The following is a 25,933-nucleotide window of genomic DNA, read 5'->3' as shown; positions in this document are numbered from 1 at the left end:
TGGTTTATTTCGTGCTTTCTACTAACAATATACACAAACGCCACAGTTGTAGGGCGGTATTCATTTACGGTGTTATCCATTACGAATCGGTTTCACATGTCCGGAGCAATTTAAAGAATTTGCAGCCCCAGTCACATGCTGTAACGAAGGGACATGATATGACAGGGTAATACGTAGTATCTAACGCTTCAACGTCGCGCTATAAGCGCGGAGAATAATTTCATGTCTGCCTGCTTACGCCTGTTCCTGTCTCCTTTCACGCCTCTTTTCCCCTGTTAAATCAGCGTTCCCATTTCAAGATTTTGTTATTTCCGCTGTGAGACGCCATTGCTTATCAAGCTCACAAAGCGAACGAGTAAACTATGTATTGCAATAAATTCTCAACAATAGCGTTTTTAACAGTACAACTAGGAATAAGCTGCATCGTCAATTTGCTGTAGAAGCAGTAAAACACGATTAGCATCACGTAAACAATTTTTCGGATGTATCATTCTTCCGTGCAGAGATACCAATCACCCACCAATATCTTAGACTTTGTATCCTTACTGAACCTGCACTACCCTCACTATAAAAAGCCATTCCCCTTTGTAGTTACTGCAATGATTTTAAAACATATCACCGTATAGTAAAAATAAACTATTTCACCATCGTCATACCTGTGCATGCTTGTTTTTTTCTGTCTCTCTTTCTCTGACTATTCTAAAACACTTGCGAAAATGTGACACTTTGTAAACATTCGAACATATAATTAAGCTATACACTAAGGAAATTGGTAGAAATTGTTAGCAAAATTGTTAGGAAAGGAATTATGACAGAACGCAATCCAGCAATTTTTATGAGAAATCCTATTAATGAAGTTCCATTTTTTTTTAACACCTGTAGTGCTAATTCAAAGACTCGTGGATCCGGGTGCATGCTGCATACTCCGTTATTGCAAAGCGTTGCTTTGGCCTTCGCTTTCCAAGATCTGCCGTGAAGATGGTGGCATGGCTACGACTGTATGACGCTGACGCAGTGACGATGTCATAGGGAAGAAGGCATGATATCGCTGGAATGGTAAATGCGCGTGAGGAGGACTGCGTAAAAGCAATAACATGTCGATTCTCAAATTGTGACGATGGCATAACGGCGACATTGTGGCAAAGACGACAAAACGAACGACAAGGAGATGCCGCGACACTGTGACAACTGTTTCACAACAACCCGATGAAGACACCAGAATGAGGATGATGGCACAATCACAATTTCATGGCGACGACGTTTTTTTTTTTTATTTAGAAATACTGTCAACCCTCAGTTGAGGGTCATAACAGGGAGGAATGTTACATATACGTTCATACAAGACAGCCAGATACAAAAGAAATATGCACATGCACTACAGTGTCCTACAGTGACAACGGATGCATGATAGCGTCTGTCTGACGAATAAGCAATGAACACGATGGTGTCACACAACAGCAGTATCACGATTTAATGACGGCAGCCCATGATTACTATATAATGACGAACGAGAAATGAAGTGCATGGATGGAAGAAGCTGGTGTGAGGACGGCGTGATGGTAATGGGATGACTATTCTTACGTCTCAAAAAGCCGATGAGCATTCCTTGGGTGCTTCTAAAGAGGCAGTCATTTCATTAACACACGCCCAGACGGCGACAGGGTCCAACGTAGACTGTGACGCGAAAAGAAAGCAGCTCACTTCGAGGCGAGCACAACTGCCACCCTCCGTGGAAGCGGTAACTACAGCGAAGACCACTCTACCTGACCCTGACAGCTGACCGTCACAGAGAGTCTACTAATTGATTAAAATGGCCAACATCTAGGACTACCGTGAGAACTGCGTCAACTTTTTCTTCCCAAATCACCACACGGTTGCGACGTATGTTGAGCGATAGTGCAACAAAGGGCGCGGAGTATGGCAAGATGGTGGGACGTCATCAGTCACATATTGCGAACCATTCGACGATTGTGACTGGCCGAGACACAGTCATCACATTCCCAGGTCTAGTCACCTAGGGTAATAAACTGCTTTAAAAGAGGAGAACTTTCATGCAATGGTGTGTCCTGACGTCTACTGAAGTGTATCCTGACGTCAGTGGCGTAGCCAGAAATTTCGTTCGGGGGGGGCTCACTTTGCAGCTCGGCCTCCTCCTTATAGAATTAGTCGAGGGATTAAGATATATGTATATATATATATATATATATATATATATATATATATATGTGTGTGTGTGTGTGTGTGTGTGTGTGTGTGTGTGTGTGTGTGTGTGTGTGTGTGTGTGCGTGTGTGTGTGTGTGTGTGTGTGTGTGTGTGTGTGTGTCGTTCAACAACCTTGTTTACATTTTCGTACATATGCCACGACCAGGGGAAAATCTCAATGACGCTTTCCTTTGTTAGAATGTATTGCGCAGGAACAGCTGTCACCGGTTGTGTATTGCGAGTAATTGCTCCGAAATTATAGTCGCAACAGAGAGCACATATAAAAAGCAGGAGTTCTGCAACATATACGAGGGCGAGTCAAATAAAAGTGAGCCAATGCGAATATATGACAAACGGGGTACTTTATTTAATAGTAGCCACCATGAGTATTTAGACACTTGTCCTACTAATGAGTCGTGTAATTCCCGTCTCATAAAACTCCTTGGGTTGCTACCTCAAAAATCCGTAAATGACTGCACGTCATCTTCCGACACGAATCTGGTTCCCTTGAGCAGTTTCTTCAAATTTTACCAAATGTGGAAGACGCAAGGCAACGGGTCTGGGCTGCATGAGGGATGTTGCAGCGTTTCCCACTTGAACTTTGCCAGTTTTCTATTAACCACATCAGCGACGTGGGAACGGGTAATGTCGTGAAGCAAGATGTTCCCAATGCTCAATTTTCCACGTCGTTTGTTCTTAATTGCGACACGCAGCCGATCAGACCATTCACAATATCTGAAACGATTTAGAGTCTCTCTAGCTTTAGAAAATTCGATCAATAGTGGCCCCTAACGATCTAAAAAGAAGTCACCCCTTTTCCGGCATAAATGACGGCCTTTGTTTTCCTTGGGAGTGGTGAATTCAAATGTTTCAACTGTAAATTTTGCCGTAGTGTTTCAGGCTAGTAGTAGCGGCACCATGAGTCATCCCCGGTCACAATTGCAGACAAAAAGTCGTCACCCTCATCTGGGATTCTTTGACGTGTACTTAAATCTAAGTACATGGGTGTTTTCGCATTTCGCCTCCATCGAAATGCAGCCGCCGTGACCAGGATTCGATCCCGCCACCTCGTGCTCAGCAGCCCATACCATAGCCACTGAGGAACGACGGCCTTTTCAATTGTGTTCGGGGTGATTGCACGGTGGCTTTGGCCCGGCCATGGATCGTCTTTGTAACTTTCATGTGCTTCTTTGAACAGTCTGCTACAACGCTTCACAGTGGCCAATGAAACGCAATGTCCAACGCATACGGCAGCCATACGGCAAATAATTTCTTTTTGGGAAACATCTTCATTTGTCAAAAACCTCACGACACCAAGCTGTTCGACTTTCGGAGTGTCCATTATGTCACACACCCATGTTCAACCCAGTGTATGAGAGCATTAAAGAACATTTAACCTCACCTCTGCATGTCAATTGTAAATGAGATGCGTATGTGCTACGCACATGCCTCGAAAATAATGAACCCAACCATTATTGCGCGGGGCGGGTTTTCTCACTTTCATTTGACTCGCCTTCGTAGATTAGAAATGCGAAGATACAATGGAATATACAAATGTGAAGATACAGCTTGATACAGGGCAAAAAATTGTCACTGGAAACAATGTTCACTGCGCATATGCACAAAACCTCGCAACAAGATATTTAAATATACGCATAAGTCACCAATAAATCTACGTGCCTAAGAAAAAGTCACTATATATTATGCGTCAAACAAGGCAAATAAACAGGTTGCGAAACCAGATTCACAGATCACAGCACCCTGCCCCCCTCCCTCCACTCCCAAAATGTATCGCGTGCGACGGAAGGCGGCGCGCTTCCTCCCCGCTTTTCTCCCTTGCGCACACAAGACTCAGCCACCACCGTCGGCTCACCCCTTCCCCCCCATGCTTTCACTCGCACATAGAGCATTCGGCGCGCGGTCACGATGTTATCGCCCTTGGCCTTTACTTATACGGAACATGAGGGCAACGGCAGGAATGCGCCTCCAGTCTTCATATAGCTGCTATCGCAATAATATAATAGTATCCGGCAACTGAAGCGTTCCGTGGCCCATTACTTTCGGCGGAAGAAGTAACAAAATCGAACTTTCACCATTCGAAAATTCGCTGCGCCGCAACAATGTCTTCTTTTTTTCTTTTGTGGGGCGGGGGGCGGCGAAATAGAATAGCGCAAAGGTCAGCATGTTGGGCTACAGTCGAATGCCTACTTTGGGCACCTAGTGTGGCTACCGAAGGAATATCGAAGAAAACGTGTGACGCTTGGTACACAGGAAACCATACGCATACTGTTCGGCATCCTACACCGGCGAGACAAAATTTTCCGGAGAGGTTGCGCTCAAGCGAACGCGTTGCAATCCATCGAGTCCCCGCAGTGCTGGCGGCGAGCGACTATGCATTGTTTCTTTTTCTCGTCTGCTAGCCAGAAAGCGTCCAAAACTCTGCCAGGCGAAAATGCAGTCGGCCAGAGAAAAACAAACGCGCATCCAAGTGCGCCGCGCGGTTATCGATGCAGCACGAGAAAAACGCGTGCGCTCTGGCTGGATCGGCAGCCCGCGGGTTGCGAGAACAAAAAAAAAAAAGAAAGGAAATGACAAAGATGCTCAATATATCCTCGCGAATAAAAGTCTAGGTAGAAAAATAAATAAGAACTTAGTTACAATGGTGGCTTTAGTGTCTTGACATGGATGCTTTGGCGCAGGTAAAAAAAAATGTTTATATTCTTTTCTGTGACCTGACGGCACAAATGAACCACCACAACGCTTTGTCTCATCGGAACTCGCTGCGTGCTTTGTCAACTTGTCTGATAGTATGTTGATTCGGTTTGTCTTGTTGTATGGCCCGATGTACGACTTTAGAAAAGTCGATGCACCTTTGGCGTCAAATGTTTACAACAGCATTAAACCCAAAAAGTTCCGGAATTGAAAATCTAAAGCACGACTTTGAAGATGTCAATGGACCTTTCGCATCAAAATGTTATGAGAACTTTATACCCACAACGTTTCAAAATTGAAATCCAAGCGCTCCGTAGATTCCGCGGCCTCCGCGATATGCCGAGACGAGCCCGCTCGCCTTCGAAACGCCCTTGAAATTATGTGCTCGGTGAGGCTCCTTGCGTTACGATATGTGACTCCTGATGCACGGGCGTTGCCGCGAAATTCAGCCCGATTTAGCAATGTTCACGCTAAAATGTCTTTTCGAGCGTGAATTAAGGACATTCTAGACAAAATCGAGCATGATTTTTGGCGCCGGTAGTTGTTTTGGTCGGCGGCGCATGACAGTACGAAAAAATTTCGGGGGGGGCTGAAGCCCCATGAGCCCCCCCCCCCCTGGCTACGCCCCTGCCTGACGTGTCCTGATGTGTGCTCAGACATAAAGTAAGCTAAGGCATTTCAAATGTTCCTCCACGGAGCAGGCTTCTGTATCTAGATTCAGTGTGCATAATGTCAAATAAACCTTTTATCTTTCACTCCTACTTCAGGACGTACTGAGCCCTGCGCCTGGAAGACTCCTGGCCTAAACGCTACGCTATGGTTAGGATTCTGTACATTTGTGTACTGCGTTTGCAAAAACCGTGGGTCGATCCCGGAGATGGTGCAACACCGGACCGACCCGCTACGCAGGTGAAGCAGGTTTTAAGCACTACGCGAACTTGCAAAGTTCAATATCTTCCTTCCAAATGGAACCCTTATCAGATAATAAGCTGATAAAAACAGATACTATGCTTTGACTCGAGTCTGCCATGCCTACATCCTCACCACCTTGTCTTTGTCGGCATACAATTTCTTGCGTATCTTCTTTCATTCCGCTCTCCCGTGGTGGTGGTCCCGTCGAAATCTCACGCATTTCTAGTTTCCTCCAGCTCCTCGGGGCGGTTGTCATGGCAAGACAAGTGCAATGTTGCGCTGGTACTGCAGGGTGTGCTACAGCCTGAAGCGACTCTTCGATTCTCGTTGGCTGACATGAGTATGCGCCGACCAAAAAACGGAAGTTGAGGATGCATGTTGCCCAGCGCTGAACAAGCTGAAGTTTGTCAGCGACGTGAGTTTGGTACCAAGGCTATATTGATGAACAGTGCTCAAGCCGTGGCGGAATGATAGAAGTGTAGATTCTTCCGAAAACCTCAGGTCCACAGGGAAGGGAGTCACGGCACACAAATCGATGAATGGGAAAGCGTTATATACAGTGCTCGTGACATGCGGAAAAATCGAGAGAAAGCCTGCATATTACACCCTGAATGGGAAGGGCTCGAGCAGCTTTCATAGGGGTGCCTCCGAGGAAGTAGGCTGGACATACAGCAGTTTTGTTGGGGTTGAAACACATGGCAGCACTTCTTGCACTGCAACTACAAAGTTTGTTGTTGCGAGCCCAGTCGTTCACCTATACAAAACGTGTTTATTTCAACTGCATATGCTGTATATCGGCATGATATTGCAGTGGAAGTATTAGCGTCTTATCAAACACATTCTGCAAATATATATTAGGAACTGGGTTTTTAGTTATCCTTTTAATTACTACAGTTTATAGCATCGCAGCAAGAAACGTTTTAGTGGAAGCTGATGAGATTTGGGCAGTTTAAGCATATCGTCTGCACAAAAGCACTGGTGACACCTTTTCCCCTTGCCCGCAATGCACTCACGCCTTCTGCTCTTTCCATAAACAAAAAAAGCGATGTAATCCAATTCAAGTTTCATTGACTATGTACGTTCTGCTTCTCAAGCCGGGATCGAAGCATTCGTGGTATACTCGGCTGGATGCATAGGTGTTGCATGATTGTCATATTTCAGAGGCATGCGGCGTAGAATGAAAGGAAGAGGGCCGTCACGTCGCGTGACCCGAGCTGTGATCGAGAGAGAAGCGGCGCTGAGCTGGCACTATCGACGTGGCTCTGGGCCGAGAAGGTTGTAGCGTCGGCATCGCACTGGCGACGGGAGCCACGGAGGTTCGGTCAACTCCATGACGCTGGCGGGCCAGGGTGTGGCCGTCGGCCTCGGCGACGTTCGAGCGAGGCTCCTTGGACCTGCTGCAGCCACTCACGGCAGTGCCGGGCACTCCAGGAAGGATCCCCCTTCATAGGCAGACCAGCACTTGCGATAGTCCCCGGGGGGTCTCATCGGTACTCGAAGTAGCGGCGGAACCGAGAGTTAGGCCCAACCAGCGAGGCCCGAGTGCAACGTCATCGATAGAGTTCGGGACACCAGCATGCGAGACGGACGAGTTGACTCGCCAACACCAAGACATCAACACTTGTGGAGTCGGCGAGAGCACCGACTATGATGAAGTTCTGACACGCACCGGACTCGGAGGATAAGTGCGACGTCAAAAGTCTGTAACAACGCTCCTTTCTGTTAGTCCGCAGCCCTAGGATAGGGTCGCCTAACTTTCGAGTAGAAAGCGCCAAGTTCTGAGGTTTGGGACATGTTTAGTGACTATAAGGTCGGCCGCATAAGTGCAAGTAATTCTTCATTGTGATTTGATTTTCAGGAGTTTTATTTTCATTTTGGGGTAATTAAAACCTGCTTGATGTGTTACTCAGCGTCTCACGACCCCATCTCTCCTAACATCCGCCCGCCCCCAAGATCAGTGACACACGTCTTCCTATGCATTGCACACTGTGCACATATTGCAAACAGAACATTTCTTTTTGCAGTGCTCAAGTATAGGGACAAATTCACTAAAACATGAGAGTGCTATGTCATGTTTCCTTCAGTGCGTCAGCATTCTTGAGAACTGCATTAGTGATTTGTCCCCACCTAGCCCATAAGACGTATTCACTAGAAAGAAGTGACTGAAGGAGTAATGTGAACTTGTACTGGACTGGATTCACATGCATAATAGAAAAGCGCACTGTCAGCTGAAACAGACAGCATGGCTGAAGATGTACGTACTTCCCATTGTTCGGCTACCAGTGTCTTTCGCTTTCGAATGTCATCTTTGGCACTGGAAACGGCGCAGAGCTCGCCAGTTAAACTTGAGTCACCTAAGACCATTTGAAACACGCCGTGGTTCACCACTCGAAATTCCGCATGATTCATTCACGACGATACACACCACATGAAGTTAGGAGTGCCCTATATTTTATCACTACAGCGCAAAACAGAACTGAACATTCATTTCCTTTGACAGAGTTTCTCAGCTGGGCTCGTTCACATGCCAGTTACGAACTTGTTGGACATGCTAGGCTTACATGTAATGAAAACAACATCGGCGGTAGGCAAATGCTCATTATGCAGTTTTCGGAGTTCCGAAAGAAGTTTCGATTCATTTTGAGCACAACAACATATACGTGCACCAAGGGAGGTTGCATTCGTCGGCTTCTTTCGAAGTCCGTTCGGATCCACGTCACACTGCCACAACCCTCGGTCGTAGGTCGCAGGTCATGTCTTTGTCGGCCTATTATTACAACACTGTCTTGCAGGAACATTGTCGCGCGCGTGTGCGGGCAAAGAACTCGGACGATCATTGGTGTGGTCATCTTCGCATCGGGGCCCATCAGGCATATTAACCGGGGACTTCGCAGCCTCCGACTGGTGGACGCCGGCGACACGTCACCGCCTCTGATTGGTGACAAAGGCGAAGCGTCGCCAAGCTTCGCCGATCTTCTACCATCGGCAGTCGACAAAGTCCCTGGGCGTCGCCACGCATCACGCTCTTCGCGACCAACGCATTTGACCCTTTAGACGAGTTTGCCGACGCGTGCCAGTGGCTGGGCCTTAAGAGCGCCTTAAGTATGGTCACTACCCTAAATGTGGCTTAAGTAGGTGAAGTTTATTGGGAATTTCAGCGTCCCACTTATGGTGCCACTAGTTTCTTCATTTTTCCGCACATATGTATTTAGATCTAGGACAAGAACAGCTATCGAGATGTTGCAAGTTTTCATGTCTAAGGAAGTAACAATTCGGTCTGCTAGCTCGTTAACTTCAATATTTTTACGCACCACCCAGCATACCCTTACATTTTGGTCAGAGGTGTAAATAGTACATAGGAAAAAGAAAAGATTTGCAATCACTGGATTTGTGTGTTTGTAGCATGACAATAATACTTTTACGACACTTCACGAGTCTGGACGTATGACCACCTTATGTCGATTTAACTGCTTCATGCGTTTCCCAGCGGACCATAGTGCATACACCTCTTGTAAAAATGCTTGTGTGAGGGTGAAGAACATTGGACGTCAATTACATGGGCCGTCGGCTACCTAAAACACACCGACATGCCATTTAGACGCATCTGCATGATATTCTGGGCACGAGTATTTAATTTGTAATTCTAGAAAGTGCATATAAATATGGGCGTCCGGAGCGTGCTTGGTTACCTCCACAAATGACGTGTCGCAGTCAATGATGCGCCACAAACACGGTCAAAACGGCTTAGCCGGAGCCATTAGGCCATTTTCCAGAATAGGAACATCCATACCTTCACTCAGCCTCCTCCCACAGAGCCACAATGGCTCTCTCGCTGCAGCTTTGTTATGAAATAGCTTTGCAGAGGTCATATTGTTGATCCTGAGATAACAAAGGTTGATTTTGTTAGTGCATACTTGAGCAGAATAATTAAAAGTAGAATACGACCGCTACAGATCAAGGCACCATTCGTTTGATTCCACATAGAGGCTTTGAATCGGGCTTGTCCTGAAGGCACCGGTGGTGAGGCGGATACCAAGATGACGCGCAGGGTCCAGCACCCGGAGAGTACTGGGGTAGCAGTGTGATGCACTATGGCACCATAGACTAACGCGATCGCACAAGGCTCTTGTAGATGTTTATGAGGCATTTCCATTCGCTACACCATGTTCTGTTGAGATTATATTCAGGATGTTCTTTGTTTTCAGGCATTTACCTTTGAGATATCTGATATGAAGAATGAAAGTTAGTTTTGAGTGCAGTTTAATGCCTCAAAATTCAAATTGAGTGTCGAGTGGTATATGTTGTCCGTGCAGCATATTATCAGGATGGTGTATAAAGCCCTCTTTCTAGAGAAATGTACACAAGAGATTTTCAGGGAGTTTAGCTTAAATCTATTTTCATTTGCCCCTTTTAACCCTTTGCTCAGCCCAAGGTGAACTTCAGCCTTGCATATTGCAAGGTTACAAGGCTTAAATCGCATCTGCACATTATCTACGTATATTAAATAAAACATTAAGGATGGGATGGCTCCGGGAAGGGAATTCATTTGCGCAATGAAGAGAGTGCAACTAAGCACGCCTACTTGTGGCACACCTGCCTCTTGAGTGAGACGCCTGGACAGGGCATTACCCTTTCTAAGGCAAAATGTTCGGTTAGACAAAGTTTTCTATCATGTTTACAATGCTACCACGTACGCCCATCGCATATAATTCTCGGAGGATTCCGAATCGCCGTACTGTGTCATAGGCTTTCTACAAGTCGAGAAATACAGAGACTAAAAATTGTTTGTATCTATAATCATCTCTAATGTTGGCCTCAATGCGAGCAAGGCGGTCGATTGTTGACCTACCTTCCCTGAAACCACATTGACGGGGGTCAAGCAGGCGGTTGCTTTCCGGATAATTGATCACATGCCGATATACAATTTTTTCGTATACTTACAGAAACGCCTTGTTAGTACTATATGCCTATAACTGATTAGTTACGCGGGGTCCTTGCCTTGTTTATGAGTTGTGCATGGCACACGCTTCTTTCCTTGAGTATGGAATATTCCCAGATACCCACATGGTATTGCAAAGAGACAGAAGTGCGTTCAATTTATATGAGTGCATGCTCACGATGATTGCATACATTATCCTGTCACCACATTAAGCTTAGATAGTGCAAGAACTGGGAGAAGTCTTGAGTTCAGGCAGCCTAAATGGATGGTGCTAAAGTTCAGCTCTTGTGATCTTTTGTTGCAGGCGCTCTCGCTCTACGTGTTTCTTGAACTTTAGGAAAGTTGGCGCATAGTTTGATGTACTACCAATACTTTGAGAATGCTCGCCCAGAAAGTCTCCCTGAACTTTCATGAGGTCGCCCTGAGTGTTTACTAAAGGAGGCGGTTGTGCTTGCCTGCGTTTTAATTTGTTCACCCTATTCCACACCTTACTTTCATCCTTGTAAGAATTGGTACTAGATATGCACATTTCGCAACTGTTTCGCTTCGCACGTCGACGTGTTCTCCTAGCCTGTATATCTGCCTGCTTTAAGGTAATGAGGTTTTCCGCAGTTGGAGAGTCGCGAATCAAGCCCTCAAGCTTTATTTTATTTTTTCCGTGCCTCGTTACATTCGTCGTTTCACCAAGGTATAAGACGCTTACTAACAAGTCCGTTAACTTATTTTATGCATTTTTCGGCAGCATCAATAATCAGACTGGTGAAATATGCCCCAGCATCACCTATACAAAAGTTACCATATCATCCCACTGTAAACACGTAACATTTTGAAACACTTCTAAATTCGACGAGTCGGTCTTCAGTCGAGGAACCTATGGAAGGAAACCGGCTTCTTTTGTTAAATTTAAACCAATACACAAGTGGTCACTTTCGCAAGGAACTTTTATGACCTTCCAATGTCGAGGTACGACATTACAGTTGAATGAAGAGACTATGATTAAGTATTTTAAAGAATATGACTTATGTGTGTCGCTATAAAAGGTGGTTCGTTTTTATTCAGCAGATCCGCCCCAGAATACAAAAGGAAGTCTTTTACACCACACCCTCTTGCATCGCCACACGAGTCGCCCCACAGCGTATTCTGGGAGTTTGGATCGCCCGTTAAAGTGAATGGCTCAGGGAGCTCATTTACAACTGCTTCAAAGTTCCTTAAGTTGCAAACCATATTTGAGTGTTACGTACATTGAACAGACCGTAACCGGCCTGTCAACTTTGTTTGACTAGATTTGTTTCAAGGAGGAGGTATTTTACAAGGAACTCACCACTGAGCTATAATGGCCATGCCGCGAGACGCGCCGTGAACATCTGCGTGAGCTTTGCAGAATTATGTATAGCGTGTTGCAGAATTTACATTTTATGTTTTCAAGTGTGTTTCCTGAACGCAGAACAGCCTAGGACTAAACTGTCGTATCATTCAGAATTTGTAATATTTGAATTTTTTACGTTTCGAATGCCATGGGTATTTCATTGAATAATTAGTACCGCCATCTTGTTAAAAAGAGAATTGTTGTGTGTAGTTGTTGTGTACATTGAGTAACATGACCGTCTTCCTGCCCTGTTATGGTATTTATGTTTGTTTTGGCGGGCTCGACAGAGCCACGCCGGTTTTTCGGCACTAAAGATGCCGGTGTTGTGTCCATTGCCTCCTGAGAGCAGTGTCATGCCCGCACGTGCGGGCTGCGAGTTCGTTTTTCAAAGCTCGCCTGGTGAAACGTGGTCTTGAGGCCCGACGTCCCTGGCGTAGCCGGTCTCTGTGGCTGGGTGGGTGGAGCTGATTTGACTTCTGCCACCAGCAGGGGAGGGGTGCCACAGCCAACAACCCAGTGAGCGTGGGCAGGGCAGGGGGCGGAGGGCGGTATGGTGCTGCCCCCTGACGGGTCGTATCGGTATACGCTGCACTGTGGAACTGTGAGCACCTTTCACGTACTTCCTTGAAAGAGATGTTCTCACGCAATTTTAGACTGACGATTCCATTTTTTTCCAGCGGGGAAAAGATCGGGAGCAAGTAGGATCTTCACCATCACAGTTTACACTTTGAAGTGCCGCTTCCCAGTTGTCTGAGGCGTGACTTTGGACTCCCCATTTCGCCCATATGAGTCCACCACGGCATCTCTGCGAGCCGTGGCCAAATTTTTTACTTTGGCAGCATCTTGTGGGATTAGGGATGTATGGCCTGACAGCTATCTTTGTGTATCCGGTTTCTACGGTTCGTGGCAGATCGCAAGTAGAAAACGGCAGGATTAGGCACATAACGATGCGCAGCACGTTTGTTGCGCTTTGGTCTTTGCAGCCTTCCAATACCTCGGTATCGGACAAATCGATCAGATCTGCATCAGACACTGCTCCGCGTCCTTTATTCTTATACCGATGAGGTGAAAGGGTAAAAGGAATGTCTCCAAATGCCACAAGCTTGTAAAGTTTCTTGTGCTCCTTTCTATCAGGGATCCCAAGCAGGAAGTCCCCGCTCACCATTTTGGTGGCCTTATAAGCTGGGTCAAGGGAGTGAGTCAAGCTTTTTGCAACAAGAAAAGGGGATAGGGTTCTAGCTGGTTTTGCAGTTTTCCGCTGTGCACAACTTGGAATCGAGGTAAAACTTGGTCAGGTTTGAACAGGCTTAGAATTTCATCGGTGCGTACCCTGTTGTGAGTGTGACAATCAAGTAAACGGGAAATGCAGGTGTTACCATACTTGGTCTATTTCGGTGCCCATGGCCGCCACATATCACGGAGCCCAACAAAGAGATGCTGCAGAATTTACCACGTATGTAAGGCCGCAGACACAAGCCGTGCATTGTTGCTATTACCTAATATAACATACCCAAAAAAGGGCACATACACAAAGTTAGCCCAAGCCGCCTACGAAAATACAGAAAAAATTGAAGAGATGAGAAAGCCAGACAGCTGAGAAAGCGTATAGGAAAGAAGCAATTTCGGAGCTAGGGACCGGAAAAGGTGTCCCGCCGAGTTTCCCTGGGTGGGTCAGCCGATAGATGCTGTTTAGGACAAGTAGAGGGCAAAGAGCTGTGTTTCTTTCGCCAAGGGGCCACAATGGTCCAGGCTCCTGACATCAGTTCAACCCCGAGGATCCTCTTTTCTCCTGGCACGCGGGAAGGTCCTACCCTCGTGTGCTCGAGTCCGTGATATCGCAACACACCAAACGCCCGCTTACGCAGACGCCCCCGCGGGGTAGTCGAAGCGTTAAATATACTGTTCGTAAAAATGCATTCCAACCTAAGCTTACACGTTGGCCTTGCGAGCTTGATAACCAATCGCATCTCCCAGCAGAAGTAATAACTTGAAATTAGCCGCTTAATTTACCGGGGAAAATACGCCTGGAAGACAGACTCGCCTGGAAGACAGAACACCCACGTTGCAACAAAACGGTCCTGCCGCTGTGCCTTGCGGTTTGATGAATCTTCGCACCACTTGAGTCTTGCGCCGACAATCCTAACGAGACCGCCGTCGGTGTCGCCACGCCGACAACTGCACTGCGCGGGGCTCCACGCACTGCAGGTTCCCACACGAGCATGCCCGTCGACTGGAAAAGGAGTGATGGATGGGCCCCGAACCGTGCACTATGGGTAGTTGTGGTTCGCCGTGTACAAAGTACAAAACAATTTCCACAGAAGGCGAGAGCTAGGACGTTGAGATAACCAGCAATGTCACGGGCAAGATGAGCTGCTGATGGGAGCCTCGTCATGGTGCATCTCAAGCAGGCGCTCAATAAAACGTAAATGTCGCTGCACTGCCGAAACGAGGAGAGGGCAAAGCCGGTAGGTTGGCGTGAGAGCTGCGGGAAGTGCCACAGAGATTGTAGCAAGGGTCAAACACTGAAAAGGCACGGAGGTAGATTCGACTAGAGCGCCAATCTGCACGACGTGTACGTCCTACGCAGCTCGAAGCAATAGAGGGCTTCGTGAGACGTAAAAAGCAGGTACGGGGCCAAGTCGGGATGGTATCAGCGGCGAGGCGTATAAATGCTCGAAACCATAAGCATGTCGGATGTCCGAGAACAGCTCCTCCGGCGCAAAGACCAATGCGGACGACTTCGAGGACGGTACTGGCCGTTGGTAACATGGCGGATACGTGGGCGATGTCAATGATATGTTGAGGTATGGCGCGCAAAATTGGTGGGCCGCTCATTGAACAGCACCGACGGTTCGAGTGTTGAGTCAGTCGCTGGGCAAGCGCGAGGCATCAAGGTGTGTGAGATATATGAGCTTGTATGCGGCCTTCAAGCCGGCAATGCGTCTCTGGTGTCACCGCTTTCACGGGCCCTCGACGAGGGAGTGAATGCCGTGGAGATAACTGGTACGTGCCATCAACCTGTACCCGTAAAGAGAAGGGGTGCGCGGGCTGAGACGATGAATTCGGCACGTCCGGTGCAGGGGCTGAGGACCACAAAATAGCGCATCTCTTTGTGGCTCGACACCTGAAAGAGGCTTTGTTTGTCCGGCGTGGTGGCTAGGGACTGGAGCAGAAACGGGTGGTGCTCTACCTGAGCCTGTTGAGGCCGAAGGAGTTGAAGACACACCATTCGCCATTTTAACCACTCATTTATTTTCGTTCATATTCCATAGACTTACTAAACTTCTTTGACTTAAAAAGATACGAAACGCTTGCAACTGTACACAGCCTCATTTGTGACTTTACTGTGGGCTTGCAAAGCCAACCGACCTGTCGGTCTTTGCGTGACTCCTAACCTGGACAAGATTCCTGGTTTTAAGCACACAATGTAATTTCCCAACATTAGTGCTGGCGACATTACTCCTTTCCAAATTGCTCCACCTCCTCCTATTTCTTTTAATTCGCGAAGTATTGTACGTTCCATTATTTATGCATTCCACTTCCACTTCATGTTTAGCTTATCTTGGTAGAGGCTGCAGAAAGTATTTCCTTGGCTTACGTTTACACCCTGGTGCATAAAGCTTGACTACAGTTTAACCTTGCTCTTGAATTGATACCACGTTATTACTTGTCTTTTCAATCATGAGACTAATTTTCAATGTGTCTGTGCAAAAATTCGGGTCATAATATGTTGCCTTCTTGCCATAAGTATTGGATATTCCCTGTAAATCCTACGCATGCACTAAGGCAACACTATGCTGTCCGCATCCATCTGCACCGGGACCTTCTCTTGCACCTTTCGCCCATTTAAGATGTAGAATAAATCAAAACCTAATTTACTGTTTAGTCCTATAATATTAGTAAAAAGAATGAACAGCAACAGAGGCAGCGGGAATCGTTCCATTAGTCGTAGGTTAACTTCCATAATTTCTTCGCATTTGCAGCCTTCCCATACGATTTGTGCTGTGTTGTCCCTATTTATCTCCCTGAACACTTACAGAAAATCGTAGTGTAAGGACTCATGCTTGAATATATCTCATGGAAATAATCAGCTATGTAGCGGCAAGCTCCAATATATCTAGAGATGTTCTCCATAAAGGTCTATTCGGAGGAATTGAAATTGCGTTTGTACAAAGATACAATTCTCGGAGCGTAAGCCTCGTGTGAGCTCATTCTGTAGTCGACCCAGTATAGAATATTGCTCCGCCCACTTCGACGGCTCTAATTTCACGGATTCCAGTTCTATTTATGAATCGCCGATGTTACTGAGAGTGGCCTTAATATGAGCTTGTCTTAAACTTATCACCTGTGTCTTTATACATAGCTTACATCCGGCTTTCAGACCACACCAATCAGAGTTTGTTGTTGTTGTTGTTGTTGTTTTGTTTATTAACTTGCTCATCGTACTTCTCAACTAAGCTTCTGGTCCTGCTTCATGCGACTTGAAGGAAATTTCTTTTGCTTTTTTCTCGAAAAGATGTTATACGCTACATTTTAGGGTCTCTGGTTTCTCTATTGCTGGTTGCGGTTCAGTGTCGGTTACGCTTCATTTCTTGCCGACGTAATCTGATATAGGATCGCTCAGTCACAGCAGCCTGTCGTCTCCTTCGAATAAGTTATCGACTTCGCAGATCTTGCCATCCCGAATAAATAAAAGTTTGCTAATTTTGAGTTTGTTTTCCTAGTGCCCTTGAAGTGGCAGAATCGTTTTGGCACGCTTTAGTCTGCTTTGCGATTAGCATGCACCATGCTCTCATTGCCACAAAAAAATTTCTTGCAAGAGTTCACTCCCTACCTTTTCTTTTCGCCGCACTTCTCCCATATAAGAAATACCTCTACTTCGGTTAATCCAATCTTTATGATTCTCTATGTTCGCTACGCCTGTTTCGTTGTTCCATAGCTTCCGTTATTTTCTTGTTCCACCACGTGCGTCATTGCTTCGTTCTACTTCAACAATTCCTAGCCCTGAGTACCTTATCGCCTTATGCATGACGTTTAGCATTTCCTTGCAATCCCAGACTACGGAGAGTAATGCCTGAATTTTCTTTTCTGTGCTTATCCGATCTATGCTATTTACTTTTCATTCATCTTTAAGCAGTCTGCAGCTATTGCTTCTCGTCTTCAGACAGCATCTCATTCGAACTTATAGGTTTAAATTTTGAAGCTCGCTATCCAGGCTTTCGTTTCTATGTTCATTTATTGTCATTTGTTATGCTCATTCGTAGAACATTTATGAGACTAAGGTATGCTCGATGCTTCACTGCCGATGACGCTCATTCTGCCTGCTGACTACTACAAGTATACTTATACATAGCTAATAGCTTGTGAGGAGGAAAGCGGAGGAGAGTGTGCCGGAAAGGTGAAGACAAAAGCGAAGTGCTGCACGAGACGTGCTTCACCGCGCCGACCAGGCAAGATGATAGCGCGTCCACCGATATCATGTACGGAAACAAAGCTCTCGCATGCACTTCCGGCCACACTGCGCATGCGCTACTCCGGCTGCGCCACTCCCGCTAGAAAACGCCATCCGCGCGAGCGCCGCGTTCCCGTGTTCGCGCTTTCTTTCTGGACAATGAGCGGCACAACTGGTGGAAAGGCTTCGTCGGCCGCTGCTGCTAAACGAGCTGCACCAGCAGAGGCCATGGAGTGGCAGAGGATCAGCACAGACGAGAGAGGACCCTATCGTACACAAGCAAATTCTTTGCCACCATACAATGCGAATTGCCAAACAGCTGCATCCACATTCTCATTGAGGAGTGTCGTAACTGTCGCTGAATTCTTTTCTCTCGTTTTATTATTACACGCAAATAAATCAGTGCTCGCCGGCAGCTCCAGTAGCAGGTGCCAGAGCGATCGGCAGGCAGCCATCTCCTGTTCCTTTCGGAACGCGCAGTCTCCGGTTACTCAGCAAAAAAAAATGATCAGTTTTATTTAGCATTTTATTGCATCTGTAACGTGTACACGTCACTTTGACGCCGTGAGTTTCAGCAGTTTAGAGATGTCGGGTGACCGACAGGCAAATCTGGCACATCCCGAGAACTTTTCACGAATGGCAGAGGGCTAGTGGTGAATAAAAGCGACGAATGAGAAACATATGTTTTTTTTTCTTCTTTTCTTTGGTCTAATCGTGCATAATCTGTGTCTGCACGTCGTATCCGATGGCAAGATTTCGTTGTTTTCGTGGCGTTGCGTGACTGGCTCGCGAAGGGGGAATGGCTCGAAAACATTTTGCCCAATCGTGGATGGCTGATTTCAGGATTGAAATATAAACACTCTGGAATAGTTATAGGACACCTGGTGATCACAAGTATAAAAGAGTTCCCCACTACGGCGTGCCTCAAAATCGTGTCCTCTTTCTGGCTTGTTAAACACCAGAATGAGTTCACTTGAATTACCGCCCTAATACCCAAACACCTTCTGCATATCAAATGTTCCCATTAGAAAAAGAGTGCGAAGACGATTACGAAATAAGCCCGTAATACGCCCACCAGCGGTAACATAATACATGTCCGCGGCCTTTAATGCGTAAGTAAGTATTCAATAAACATTGCGCCGGGGAGTTGGTTGGTACATGTTAAAGCTGCAGAAACCTAACTTGTGTATTTCTTTCCGTCCGATTCTGCACCTGCTGCACCTACACCATCAGCAGCATGCAGAAGACGTTCCACGTACCCAACTGCTGCAACGCCACTGATACAACCTCCACAATGTTTTTCTTTTGTTTTTTGTTTTTTTTTTGGCTAGAACACTCCTGCAACACAAAAACGTGTCAACAAGGCATAGGTTAGACTAAGCACCTGCTGACGCAGCTGGAAGTGACCGATAAACCAGCTTGCTTTGCGTGAATATTAGCGGTAATAGCGGTAATAGCGGTAATAGCGGTAAAGCTTTCGATTGCATCCACACTCAACTGCCAACAATTTCTAGAAAATCAGTAGAAACTGGAGCGCAGGTTAGTAGAAAAGCTTAGGTACGGCGTGTCGCTCCTGGGCACGCCACATTTGGGGGGAAGGGGGGGAGGAGGGGCACTTACACGAGCGATGTCCATGGAATCACTTGGAGGAGTAACACACCGCTGGATGGAAAAGGTGCAGTGTAATATGTGTAGTCTAAATATTCTGTCGTCACTGGCTGAGACCAGGTAGGTTTGTAGTTTTTGAAATCGTCCTTGGTCAACACGGCATCTGCAAAACAAACCAGCACATGTTAATGTTTTCTTTATATTGTAGGTTGCAGATAGAGCGGGCGTAGACTGCGGAGGCTGCCCTCGCCTAAGGTGCACTTCTCTCTGTATTGATGTCTATTGCTGGCAGGTTCTCTAGCCAACCCCGAGGAGACCTGATTTCGGCAAAATGTTGATAAATTACTAGTCTACAACACTGAAGCAATCTTGGCGAAGCTCTGGCAGTGGGAACTTTATCGATGTTTTATCATCATCATCATCAGCCTGGTTACGCCCACTGCAGGGCAAAGGCCTCTCCTATACTTCTCCAACTACCCCGGTCATGTAGTAATTGTGGCCATGTTGTCCCTGCAAACTTCTTAATCTCATCCGCCCACCTAACTTTCTGCCGCCCCCTGCTATGCTTCCCTTCCCTTGGAATCCATTCCGTAACCCTTAATGACCCTCGGTTACCTTCCCTCCTAATTACATGTCCTGCCCATGCCCATTTCTTTTTCTTGTTTTCAAATCAGATGTCATTAACTTACGTTTGTTCTCTCGCCCAATCTTTTCTTTTCTTATCCCTTAACGTTACACCCATCATTCTTCTTTCCATAGCTCGTTGCGTCGTCCTCGATTTAACCAGAACCCTTTTCGTAAGCCTCCAGGTATCTGCCCCATACGTGAGTACTGGTAAGACACAGCTGTTATACACTTTTCTCTTGAGGGATAGTGGCAACCTGCCGCTCATGATTTGAGAATGCCTGCCAAACGCACCCCCGCCCATTCTTATTCTTCTGGTTATTTCAGTCTCATGATCCGGATTCGTGGTCACTACCTGCCCTAAGTAGATGTATTCCCTTACCACTTCCAGTGCCTCGCTACCTATCGTAAACTGCTGTTCTCTTCTGAGACTGCTAAACCTTACTTTAGTTTTCTGCAGATTAATTTTTAGACCCACCATTCTGCTTTGCTTGTCCAGGTCAGTGAGCATGCATTGCAATTGGTCCCCTGAGTTACTAAGCAAGACACTATCATCAGGGAATTGGAAGTTACTACGGTATTCTCCATTAAATCTTATCCCCAATTTTTCCCAATCCAGGTCTCTGAATACCTCCTGTAAACACGCTGTGAATAGCATTGGAGAGATCATATCTCCCTATCTGACGCCTTTCTTTATTGAGATTTTGTTGCTTTCTTTATGGAGGACTACGGTGGCTGTCCAGCCGCTATAGATATCTTTCAGTATTTTTACATACGGCTCTACACCCTGATTCCGTAATGCCTCCATGACAGCTGAAGTTTCGACTGAATCAAACGCTTTTTCGTAGTCAATTAAAGCTATATATAAGGGTTGGTTACATTCCGCACATTTCTCTATCACCTGATTGATAGTGTGAACATGGTCTGTTGTTGAGTAGCCTTTACGGAATCATGCCTCGTCCTTTGGTTAACAGAAGTCTAAGGTGTTCCTGATTCTATTTGCGATTACCTTAGTAAATACTTTGTAGGCAACGGACAGCAAGCTGATCGGTCTATAATTTTTCAAGTCTTTAGCGTCCCCTTTCTCATGGATTAGGATTATGTTAGCGTTCTTCCAAGATTCCGGTACGCTCGAGCTCATGAGGCATTGTGTATATAGGGTGGCCTGTCTTTCCAGAACAATGTTCCCACCATCCTTCAACAAATCTGCTCTTACCTAATCCTCCCCAGCTGCCTTCTCCCTTTGCATAACTCCCAAGGCGTTCTTTACTTCTTCCGGCGTTACTTGTGGGATTTCAAATTCCTCTAGACTATTGCCAGCCTTTAAATAGCATTGAAGCAGAGGACGCATGCACCCGGTGGCCAGCACACGAGACATCAAACCCGACAGATGTTCCACATCCTGCCGCGGGTGAAGTCCAATAGGTCATGCAGAGAAGATGCGCCGCTTTTCATGGTTGAAGTTGCTGCTTTGAACGCGTCACGTTATGCTGGACGTTTCTTTTCCGGAGGCGTGATCTCTTATTTCAAACGTAAAAGTCCCCACGGTGTTTACTCTCCACCTACTTTCCCTAGCGCAATAGCCACATTACGCGATACAAATTTGGTTGGCGTTGCTGATTTAGTAAATATACTAATTGTGCTTTTTTCTCGCCCTTCAGGCTAGCAAAGCGGCTACTTCATGATTCCTTGCGCTGAGCTTTAAGACTGAAAGAATGAAACAACACAAGAGGCATAGACGAGGCGCCAAATACCAACTCTTCAATCTTGTCAGTGAACACGTCTCGTCGTGTTTTTATCTTTCTGCGTTAAAACTCTCCGCAATGCAAGCGCGGACGTGCGCCAGCTATTCCCGTTTACCGCTTTACAAAATGGTGTTACACTTGGAGACCACAGCGAGAATATGGACAACTGACGAGCTTTCTGAGTGATTTACTCTAAGAGATTCTTTTTTCGAAGACATTTTGGTTTCTTATCACAGGAGAGGCATGCAAGTGTCATATTATTATGACACAGGAGGTAGCGACGAGCTATTAGAACACCGACAACTTCTTGGTATCCTCGCGCATATTGCAATTATACATTAATGCACTTGAAAGTGGATGAAAAAACAACTTGCCGCAAGTGGGCAACGATCCCACGTCTTCGCATTACGCCTGCGACGCTCCACCAACTGAGTTACTGCGGCGCCGTCTCCCCATTCATTCCCTGGAGTATAACGCGTTACTATTACAACTAACCTTGAGAGTGTTCGCCAGCGCCACCACACACAAACAAACGTTGGAGGCGGATGTGGAACATCCTCCCTGCCGCAGGCATCCCGAGTGCGTGATCTTTTTGGGGGAAGGCAACTGCACAATAACCCCGCACGTGCTACCTGAAGGCATCAATGCTGCTGGATTCGAGACCCTCGTTATGTAATGAACGAGAAAGAAGGGAGTTAACCGAGGGACCCGATCGTTATTAATCATATCTTAAGAAGTCAACAAAGACACCAATGACAACACAGGGGAAATTACTTGTACCTGCTAATTGAAATAAAGAAATTTTCAATTAATGGAATTGAAAGTGGATGAGAAAAGAACTTGTCGACGGTGGGGAACGATCCTATGTCTACTCAGTACGCGTGCGATGCTGTACCAAATGAGCTATCCCGGCGCCGTGTTCCCATCCACTTTCTGGGGTATTTATGTGTTACTACTAAAGCTAACCCTAGGAGGCTTAGCCAGCTCCAGCACTCACAAACATTGGCGGCGGATGTGGAACATCCTTTCTGCCGCAGGCATCACAAGTACGTTATCTTTTTGGGTGAAGGCAATTGGTCAATAAACCCACACGTGCTCCCTGAAGGCATCAATGTAGCCGGATTCGAGGCTCTCGTCATGTAATAAACGAGAAGAAAAGCAGTTAACCGACGGGCCCAATTTTTGTTAATCACATGATAAGAAGCCAACAAACAAAGACACCAAGGACAACACAGGGGAAATTCCTTGTACTTACCAACTGAAATAAAGAAATTATAAAATCATGGAATTGAAAGCCGATGAAAAAGCAACTTGCCCCTAGTGGGGAACGATCCCTCGTCTTGGCATTACGCGTGCTGTATGTACGCAACTCGGGACGCACTCGGTAAGCGCTGAAAACTTTCCACTTTTTATTTTTACGCACACGTGTTAAGTGCTGTTCAAATTCAGCAAAAATATATCGTGTATCTAGGCACGCTTAGGACCGCGTGCATGCGTGAGATTCGGGAAACAAAACATTAGGGCCACCAAGAATTGACAATATGTCGTGTAACCTATGACGACCAGCAAAACGCGCAAACGGCAGAAAAATCAGTGGATCTCTCACGCACGTAGGACCCTCTGGGCCGCATTTCGAGGCGACAAGGTAGCCTTGCCGCCTGCGGGATTATCTTACTGAGCTATGTCGCATGCTCGGTTGCGATAGCCGGAAGTTCAAATCCCCCCTTCCTTTTTTTTTTTTAACTTTACGATGGTGCATCTGTGTATGACATCCTTCAGTGCACTACATCTGCAGGCTTGGAGTGGAGCCTGACCCCGGCGAAAGATGCCGAGAGCGAGTGGGGCTATACTAATCCAGGTACAACCAAATTAGGAAGGCCCACTAAGCTTGAACAAGCACACTCCCTCACCGGAACAGGAATTGGCCTCCCTGGTGCAGTATTCGGCCACAACCTCCCCAACGATATCTACAATTAACTCACGGCCCTCAGTCCCCAGCATCTGTGGACCACCTGTCCAAGGTGGTGGTCACACCTGTAATGCAGCAGAGGGTGCTAAGAGTCTCAGGGTCCGGACAGGCCGCCAATGGAAACTGACCCTGTCAACCTTTAATTGGCAAACTCTGTAGAGTGAGGCTAGCTTAACAGTACTGTTCGACGAACTATCAGACATTGTTTGGGATATCATCGGCCTTAGTGAGGTTAGAAGAAATGGTAAGGCTTATACGCTGCTGAGTAACAGCCATGTCCTCTGCCATAGAGGTCTGTCAGATAAGAAGCAACACGGTGTAGGATTGTTAATCCATAAGGACATAGCGGGCAACATTGACAAATTCTACAGCATTAATGAGAAGGTAGCCGTAGTCGTAATCAAACATGAGAAGTATAGATTAAAGGTAGGACAAGCCTACGCTCCAACATCCAGCCACGACAATGAGGAAGTAGATCAGTTTTATGAAGATGCTGAATTAGCGATGAGAAAAGTGAAAACTCGATAAACAATAGTGATGAGTGACTTCAATGCAAAAGTGGAAAAAAAGCAGGTGGGTGAACAGGCAATTGGCAGATACGGCGTAGATTCTAGAAACACTAGAGGAAAAGTGCTGGTAGAATTCGCAGAAAGGAATAAATGGACAACGATGAACACCTTTTCAGGAAGCGTAGCCCTAATGCCTTTATGGTGATACAAGGAACGAAATAGATTTCATACTTGGTGCCAATCCCAGCATAGTGCAAGACGTGAAGTGATAGGTAGGGTAAAGTGCAGTGATCATAGGTTAGTGAGGGCTAGGATTCACCTCAATTTGAAAAGAGAAAGAGTAAAATTGGTCAAGAAGAAACAAGTCAACTTAGAGGCAGTAAGGATAAAAGCAGACAAATTTAGGCTGGTACTTGCAAACAAATTTGCAGCCTTAGAACAGAGAGGTGGTGATGACGACAAAAAGCTAATGAATGAAACAGTAACGAGGCAGGCTTCAGAGGCAGCATCTAAAGTGGGAGGCAAGTCACCAGAGCAGCCCGTAGGCAAGCTCTCCCAAATAGCAAAGGACCTAATAAAGAAACGACAAAGAATGAAAGTGTCCAACTCACGATATCAGATACAATTCGCGGAACTATCAAAACTGATCAACAAGGCGAAAATAAGTGGTATTCGCAATTATAATATGAGAAAGACTGAGGAAGCCATAAAGAATGGTCGCAGCATGAAATAAGTGAGAAGGAAACTTGGCATAGGAAAAACCAATATGTATGCACTGAAAGATAAGCAGGGAAATATCATCAGTAATCTCAAAGGTATAATAAATGAAGCGGAAATATTCTATACTGACCTGTACAGTACCCAGAGGACTCAGGAGTACTCTATTCGTACCAATTATGAAAAGTATACAGAAACTCCTCCTATAACTAGAGATTAGGTCAGAAGGGCGTTGCAAGGCAACAAACGGGGAAAAGTGGCAGGAGAGGACGGAATAACAGTCAATTTAACAAATATTGAGGAGACATAATGCAAGGAAAACTGGCGGCTCTCTATACGGAATGTCTATCAACTGCAAGGGTCCCAGAAAACTGGAAGAATGCAAACATTATACTAATACCCAAAAAGGGAGACATTTAAGAACTCAAAAACGATAGGCCTATTAGCTTGCCCCCAGTAGTATATAAAATATTTACCAAAGTAATCTTCAGTAGGATAAGGTCAACACTGGGCTTTAATCAACCAAACGAACAGGCGGGCTTCAGGAAACAATTTTCTAGAATGGATCACGTCCATGTCATTAATCAAGTTATCGAGAAACCCGCAGAATACAATAAGCCTCTTTGTATAGCTTTCATAGATTACGAAAAAGCATTTGATTCAGTACAGATACCAGCAGCCATAGAGGCATTGCGTAATAAAGGAGTATATACCGCTCACCTAAATACCTTGGAAAATATCTACAGAGACTCCACACCCGCCCTAATTCTACACAAGAAAAGTAGGAAGATACCTATAAAGAAAGGAGTCAGAAAAGGAGACACAATTTCTCTAATGCTATTCGCTGCGTGCTTGGAAGACATATTCGAGCTTTTAAACTGGGAAGGTTTGGGAGTAAGGATCGACAGCGAATACATCAGCACCCTTCGGTTTGCCGATGACATTGTTCTACTCAGCAACAACACTGTAGACGAGTTACAACAAATGATTGAGGACCTTAACACAGAAAGTGTGAGAGTAGGACTGAATATTAATATGCAGAAGACAAAGGCAATGATGAACAACTGGGCAAGGGAACAAGAATTCAGGATCGCCACTCAGCCTCTTGAGTCTGCGAAGGAGTACATTTACTTAGGTCAACTAATCACAGGGAACACTGACCATAGGAAGACACGGGG

At 46.0% G+C, this 25,933-nt stretch overlaps 1 protein-coding gene and 1 pseudogene across 2 annotated transcripts in view; both read right to left on the bottom strand.

Moving 5' to 3' along the window:
• Positions 1-25,933, bottom strand: part of LOC126534776 (scoloptoxin SSD14-like) — a 175,288-nt gene that overhangs the window by 108,657 nt on the left and 40,698 nt on the right. For both annotated transcript variants that reach the window (XM_055072696.2, XM_072289264.1), the window contains exon 7: positions 19,204-19,354. In XM_055072696.2, coding sequence (XP_054928671.1) covers positions 19,204-19,354 — 151 coding nt within the window. The remainder of the gene's footprint in view (positions 1-19,203; positions 19,355-25,933) is intronic.
• Positions 5,770-5,944, bottom strand: LOC126535032 (U2 spliceosomal RNA; annotated as a pseudogene).

The sequence above is a fragment of the Dermacentor andersoni genome, chromosome 7 (assembly GCF_023375885.2).
Source record: "Dermacentor andersoni chromosome 7, qqDerAnde1_hic_scaffold, whole genome shotgun sequence".
In the NCBI taxonomy this organism is placed as follows: Eukaryota; Metazoa; Arthropoda; class Arachnida; order Ixodida; family Ixodidae; genus Dermacentor; species Dermacentor andersoni.
This window is presented reverse-complemented; position numbering and strand designations above follow the sequence as displayed.